General features: G+C 49.7%; 1 protein-coding gene across 1 annotated transcript in view; it reads left to right on the plus strand.

The window, feature by feature from the left end:
* EP400 (E1A binding protein p400) overlaps positions 1-7592 on the plus strand; it is a 108364-nt gene that overhangs the window by 53592 nt on the left and 47180 nt on the right. Inside the window, exons 19-24 of the mRNA XM_010852522.1 lie at positions 1674-1810; positions 2787-2956; positions 3259-3433; positions 3516-3652; positions 4199-4385; positions 6965-7131. Of these exons, the coding sequence (XP_010850824.1) occupies positions 1674-1810; positions 2787-2956; positions 3259-3433; positions 3516-3652; positions 4199-4385; positions 6965-7131 (973 nt within the window). The remainder of the gene's footprint in view (positions 1-1673; positions 1811-2786; positions 2957-3258; positions 3434-3515; positions 3653-4198; positions 4386-6964; positions 7132-7592) is intronic.

Raw genomic sequence — 7592 nt, forward strand, 5'->3', positions numbered from 1 at the left:
TTTTTTTTTTTTTTTTTTTTTTTTTGCTTCCTTGTCTTGACTGTTGAAATAGTGCTTTTGTGGACATTGGATGCAGTATCTGTTCTTTCTTTTTTTATTTAATATTTTTTATTTTTATTGGAGTACAGTTGCTTTATACAGTGTTGTGTTATTTTCTACTGTGCAGTGAAGTGAATGTTTTATATATACACACACACACATATATCCTGCTTTGGATTTTCCTCTCGTTTAGACCACCACAGAATATTGAGTAGACTTCCCTTTCCTGCAGTAGGTTTTCCTTAATTTCTGTTTTATACATAGTATAAACCCAGCCTCACGATTCATTCCTCCCCACCCCCCTTCTCCCCTTGGTGTCCATATGTTTGTTCTCTGCGTTTGTGTCTTATTTCTGCTTTGCAAATAAATTTTTCTGTATCAGTATTGTAGATTCTACACTATGCCATGTTATATTTGTTTTTCTCTTCCTAGCTTCCTTCACTCTTTTCTAATAGAGATTTCTCTGGATATATACCCAGGGGTGGGATTGCAAGATCTTGTGGTAGAGCTCTGTTTTTAGTCTTTTTAAGGAACTCCCAAGGAACACCTGTTTTCCACAGCAGTTGCACCAATTTATATTCCCACCAACAATGTAGGAGGGTTCCCTTTTCTCTACACCCTCTCCAACATTTATTGCTTGTAGACTTTTTTCTTTGGCTATGCCGTGTGGCATGTGGGATCTTCATTCCCCGACCAGGGATCAAACCTGTGCCTGCTGCATTGGCAGCATGGAGTCCTAACCAGTGGACTGCTGGGGAAGTCCTGCTTGTGGACTCTTTGATGATGGCCCTCCTGACCAGAGCGAGGTGGTGGTATTGATGTGCACTTCTCTAATGATGAGCAGCGCTGAGCATATCTTCAAGTTACTGTTTATATGTTTTGAATGTTAACCCTTTGTCAGTCACGTTGTGTGCATATATTTTCTTCCATTTGGATAATTCTTTTTAAGGATCAGTATAATGCTTTGCATATTAGCTGTTATGCCTATAGATGTGTGCATTACAGGTATTTTTTCCAAGTCTGCCGTTCCTGATTTTTAACTTGGTTTAGGTTTATTTTATAGCACAGGAGTTGAAATTTATGTGTGTATTACTCTAGTAATTTAAACAACCTTACTTTTCTGGAGAATGAGATTGAAACTGTGTGGTTTGGGATGGGTTGGGATGGTTTGGGTGTGTTCTGATTAGCAGTTGGCAACCGTCATAAGCATGAGTGTTGGACCAGCGCCCATAGTGTGGGGGTGACGGAGGGCCATCCTGGGTAGCGAGGCTTGCCGAGTGCTGGGTTCAGGGCTCCTGCCTGAGGTTTCTTCCTTTCTGAGCATTGTTTTGTGTAGATGAGGGTTCTTCGCCCCCCTTACATTAGTGGGCCATGGTTTTGAATAAATTGTCATTTTACTGGGCACTTACGTTTTCAGCACCTCTGTGGAGTGTGCCCTGTGGCGGCGCTGGGAGTGGAGACACAGCATGTTGTCCTGCTCTGTAGGGAGGATGGAGGACAGCCCTCCGTCCCCGGTGATGCCTGCTCTAGTCGTGCCTGGACTCCCCCACACACTTGCTCACCAGGCACAGTGCTGGGCGCCTGGACTGGACACACGGCTTTTGTTACACAGGAAACTTCTGTCTCCTTTGTAGGCAACTGGGGCCCTCACCTTGTCATTGTGAGGAGCTGCAACATACTCAAGTGGGAGCTCGAGTTGAAGCGTTGGTGTCCGGGGCTCAAAACGCTCTTGTATGTTGGCAGCCATAGAGAACTCAAGGCAAAGAGACAGGTATGTTATTTTAAACATGAAAAAGAATGAAACAGAAAAGTATCTTAATTTCTATAGTAAGCAAACTTCAAAGTGTTAGCATATGCTTGTTAGTGTAATTATTGTAAATCACTCATTTGCGAGACCCCAGACCTTGTAGTTGTCTGGACTTGGAGCCCCCGGAAGCAACAGACCATACTTAGTAAACTGGCCTGCAGGGTTCCCCCCGCCCCCCGCAGAGCTCAGGTGGTCTCTGGAGGGGCTACCATCCTTTTAAACCATAAATCTGTTGGTTATCACAGGCAGAAATGAGAAATTGTGATGCATCCTGGGTTCTGAATTATAAATCCATAAATAATTCCCATGGACGTGTTTATAAGGAGTATTTGTGACAAACAGAAGAGCTTCTGAAACAGATTTGGACTTGTATCTATTTTCTGCCCAGTCGTTTCTAGTACTAGATTCTAAGTAAATGTTCCAGATCAGTTATTCATTGAAGAGAAAAATATGGCTTATGGTTAAACTCTACTGTGTTGAGTAGTAGTTACTAAAAAAGTGTTTTTCTCTGAGGTGTCTCTTCTTGGCTTTTTCTTTTTTATTTTTACGATCTCTGGTTACTGCTCTTTAAAACCTTAAATGTAGTCAGTTGCAACATAGCTATTCGTGTTTCCTGTCAGCTTCTGAATGTATGTTTCCCTCACTAAGATTATATACCATGAAGACAAGCCCCACTTCAGGATACTGCGTGCTATTGTATTTTCCAAAAGCAATTGTTAATGCCCCCAAAGCAGTTTCTTAATTTGTCCACACGAGGGCCTTAGCCTCCTAGAGAAAAAAGATCCTAAAAAATACAAACAGCCATTTTCTATGTGGTGGCAGCAAATTATTAAGAAAAGAGAGTGGAGTGACGGTGATGGGGACAGGGTAAGTGGGTGGTGAATCCTCCCCCGACGGCTTGCGCCCGAGGAGGTGGTGAGGCCTGGCTTGTGTGCTGCAGGAGTGGACGGAGCCCAACAGCTTCAACATCTGCATCACATCCTACAAGCAGTTCTTCAAGGGCTTCTCGTCCTTCACGCGGGTGCGCTGGAAGTGCCTGGTCATCGATGAGATGCAGCGCGTGAAGGGCATGACCGAGAGGCACTGGGAGGCCGTGTTCACCCTGCAGAGGTCTGACTGCCCCTGCCACGTGCCCTGTGCTCTGTGTTGCTGATGTAAAGGTTCCTTGGAGGAACTGTAGGGAATTGCAGACCCCCAAATGGCCTTTCAGCTGCAAGGACTCCCCCTCACCTCTGTCTCAGCACTTGAGGGCTGAGGAGACCCAAGGCTCTTGCCTAATTCAGTTCATTAACTTAATTTGTGTGTGCGCACGCGTGTGTGCAGGCTCCACAGGATCACTGTCCCTCTCCTTGAGTATTGTCAGAGAGAGTGATTCTGTGCCCACCCTGAGTCGTCTCTCCGCCTGTACTCAGCCAGCAGCGCCTGCTCCTCATCGACGCGCCCCTGCACAACACCTTCCTGGAGCTGTGGACCATGGTGCACTTCCTCATCCCCGGCATCTCCAGGCCCTACCTGCACTTCCCCCTGAAGGCCCCCAACGAGGAGAACCAGGACTACTATCACAAAGTGGTCATCCGGCTGCACCGGGTACGCGCCCGCGGGCCCCTGACGTGGCATGGCTGTGACACTGTTTTTGGAAAGGAAACAATGGAGAGCTCTCTCTTTTCAGGTGACACAGCCCTTCATTTTGCGGAGAACTAAGAGAGACGTAGAGAAGCAGCTGACGAAGAAATATGAGCATGTCCTCAAGTGCCGCCTCTCCAATCGACAGAAGGCCTTGTACGAGGATGTCATCCTGCAGCCTGGGTGAGTGTGCCCCCCCCCACCCTCTCTGCCCGCACGGAGCAGGGCCTCCTCTGGTCTTTTAGAAGGCTCCTTTTCGGGAGGTGGGTGCCTGGAGCTGGAGGCCACACTCCTCTCGGGCTCAACAGTCCTACCTCCTCCCTGGTCCTGTCAGAGGCTCTGCCCATAGCCGGCCCAGGAGGAGCACAGCATGCCGCCAGTGTGAGAGGACCCGTGTGGACTCAGGGCATTCCTTCCCCGACCCAGACAGACCCCTGGGCTCTTTGGGACACCTGCCCTGTTGCTCTTTGGGGGCATGCCATGGAGGGTGCCCCGACGTCTAACCCGTACCCTGGCTCTCTGGCCTCCCGTCCTCTCTCATGGGGTGGTGAGCCAGTCTCAGAACCACAACCTCATGGAGGTGGGTTGGCATGTGGCAGATTTACTCACCAGGTCAAGGGGATGTACCAGCTGTGCGTTCATAGAGTGGGGATAGCAGACAGGGAGAAGCCCAGCTGGCACATGTTTGCACCCCTGGCAATGCTCCTATCTCTTCCTGCATGTGCGCAGGACCCAGGAAGCGCTGAAGAGCGGGCACTTTGTGGACGTGCTGAGCATCCTCCTGAGGCTACAGCGGATCTGCAACCACCCTGGGCTGGTGGCACCCCGGCTCCCGGAGTCCTCCTACACGGCAGGGCCACTGCAGTACCGCTCCGCCTCGCTCGTCCTGAAGGCGCTTGACAGAGACTTCTGGAAGGTACAGAGAGGGTGCCAGAGGGGCCTCCATTGAGCTCTGTTCCAGGAGCTTCTGGACATCAGTGTCCACTAACTTGTGTCCTGTGTTCTGCATTGCCGGATGCTGGGCAACATCAAGGGCGTTTGTGATGGGCCTTGCCCTGGACCCAGAACCTGCTTTGGAATGGACCCGAGGGGCGAGCCCACGATGTGAAGGATGCTTTGAGGGTTTTCCTCCCTGGCTGTTGGCCTGTGAGCAACAGCAGAGTGTGTGAAGGAGAGCGGGACTTAGAACTGCAGGACCCTTGGGGTGTTTTCATAGGTGTAATTTGGGGGTGGGGACCCAGGTCTTTTTATTAAAATATTAGTAGCTATACCTAAGGCTTCCCAGGTGGCACAGTGATAAACAGTCTAGCCTGGGTTTGATCCCTGGGTTGGGAAGAGCCCGTGGAGGAGGACATGACAGTCCACTCAGGTGTTCTTGCCTGGAGAATCCCATGGACAGAGAAGCCCAGCAGACTGCAGCCCCTGGGGGTTGGAAGGAGTTGGATACAGCTAGCAACTAACCATACACACACAACTATCCCTAGGTGGGGAAATTTGGTTGTTTTTAACCAAAAAAGGTATAGTTGTATACCTTTCTGTGTTTGAATTTGGGGGTAATGAAAGTTTTTGAAAACCCCAAATTTTAAAACAGAACAGATTAGGTTAGGTCAGGTGATTCCCAACACAAGTGTGCTGAACTCACGGGTCAGTAGGGTGGGGCTGTGCCCTCGGGGGCCAGCATTCCTACGCTGGCTTCCACACGGGAGACTGAGAGCTTGCCCTGACCACCAGCCAGGCCACTGGCAGGCTGGTGCCTGAGTTCCCCTTTGCTGCCTCTACTCCGAGGACCAGGGATCAGGTCTCACGTACACTGAGGAACGGGAACAGCTCTGTGGCCTGGATAGACTTGTGCAGGTTTAGCATACAACCCTGGGGCCAGATTGTTATGGGTGGAGGTCCCGGCTCTGCCTCGTCAGGGGTGCGGCTTTGGGTGCTCAGTTGGCCTCGGTCTCCTCAGCACACCAGGCGCTTGTGAGGAGTCAGTTAATGTACATGATGGTCTGAAGAAGGGGCCGGTTGGTGAGCAGTTTATGGTGAGTTAGTGTGAGGGATGTCGTGCTGCCACTGTGATCACTACTCTTAACGTAGGGATGTGTCCTTTGTTGAGTTAGAGAAGACCTGAGCCGTGAGGATAAAGATGAGTCAGAAGCAGGTTACCTGAAGATACTGCTTAGGTGGGGAAATGTTTCATGAATGGAAGTCTTTATATTGTGTGTTCATTTTCAAAACAGCTTAGTTGAGATAACTCACTGCCATAAAACTCACTGTTCTGAAATGTACAGTTTGTTGGTTTTAGTATATTCATAGAATTGTGCAAGCATCACAACTAATGCTAGAGCATTTCATTGCCTCAAAGAAAATCCACGCACACTGTCACTCCCATTCTCCCTCCCCCTCCCCACTACCCACCTGCGTCTGACCCTGTGGATTCATCTGGTCCAAATAGTTCACGTCAGTGGCTTACTTCACTGAGCGTAGTGTTTTCAGAGTTCGTCCATGTTGCATCATGTGTCATAATCTCTTTTCTCTGTTGTCTGGATGGACCACATTATGTTCATCTGTCCACAGGCTGATGGACACTTAGGTGGTTTACACTTCTTTAGCCACTGAGTGCACATTCATGTACAAGTTTTGTATGGATGTGGGGCTCCCTTCTTGTGGGGCTCTCTTCTCGTGGGCACATGTGTGACAGGTGAAAAATTGTGGGGTCATGTGTTGAGTCCATGTTTAACCTTTAGATGAGTTACCAGACTATTTTCCACAGTAGTTGCTCAGTTTCCCATCCCCATCCATGTGTGAAGGGATGAGGGCTTTCATGTCTCCACTTCCTTGCCCACACCTGCTGTCCCTCCTCTTTGATTCCCACCATCCTGGTGGGAGTGAGAAAGTCCCAAGAGAAGAACAGATGGAGCAAGCTTCCCCAGGGCTCTGGACACAAAGACATGCCACATGCCCACGGCACCCACACCAGCACACTGGGGTCTCTTCCCAGCCCCGCCTTGACAAGACCAAGCATCTCCGTCTGCTTAGACCAGCGTTTCCCAGGCTCGTTCCTCTCCTCTGCCGAGTCTATTCTGTCTCTAAGTGCCGCCCTCTTCTTTCCCACTGCCTCTCGGGATGACCACGTGCCATCACTCCCATATTACTGATGGGGAACTTGGGACTTGACTGTGGTCCAGTGGTCGAGATTTTACCTTCTAATGTAGGGACTGTGAGTTCAGTCCTTGGTCAGGAGCTAAGATCTCACATGCTTCATGGCCAAAAATCCAGAACATAAAACAGAAGCAATATTGTAACAAACTCATTAAAGACTAAAAATGGTTCACATCAAAAAAAAAAAACCAAAAAGTGGAACCAAGCACACCAAGTCCCGCTGGGCGTCTCTTGGAAAGATGGCCAGTAAGGGCCTGTCCTTCCCAGTTTGGAATCCACTTTGATTCCTGGTGATTTTTTTTCCTGCCTCATGTAGCAAAATTGTTTTCTTTTTTTCCTTAGGAAACGGACCTTTCTATTTTTGATCTTCTTGGCTTAGAAAATAAAATGACTCGCCATGAGGCAGAACTGCTGGGTAAGAAGAAGGTGACACGGAAACTCTTTGAGGAGCTGTTCACTGCGCCGCCGCCGTCAAGCAGGCCGGCGGCCGTCAGACTGAAGCCCAGCAGGTGTGTGGCGTGATGTGGAGCGGTGCTTCCTGCTCACTGGCTGCCTCTGACTGGGTCTTGGCTGGCTGTGGGTCCTGGGGTCCGGATGGCATCCCCTCTTCCTCCTGCTGAAAGAGACCCTGGCCTCTCAGGGAGAACTGGGATGACTGGGTTTGAGTTCCACACGAGAACTTGGGCTACAGCTTGTGAAGAGAAAGGCTAATCGTCTAATCTGGTTACCTGCTTCTCCTCGAAATGCCCAGGTGTGCTTGGTTTCTGGGATAAGCAGCAAGTGTGGACAGGCCAGTGTGGCCACTCGGCTGCCTGAAGAGTAGCCTTTTCATCATTTTGGAGAAGCGCTGGGCTTTGGGAGGGCTGTCCGTGGGGAGGTGGTCAGAGACGGGGCAGTCAGACTGCCTGTAACCTGGTGCAGGCTCTAGTGACAGCCGTCAGAGTAGGAGGGCAGAGGGGGTACTGTGGGG

This window comes from Bison bison, unplaced genomic scaffold, assembly GCF_000754665.1.
Source record: "Bison bison bison isolate TAMUID 2011002044 unplaced genomic scaffold, Bison_UMD1.0 scf7180017864312, whole genome shotgun sequence".
Classification (NCBI taxonomy): domain Eukaryota; kingdom Metazoa; phylum Chordata; class Mammalia; order Artiodactyla; family Bovidae; genus Bison; species Bison bison.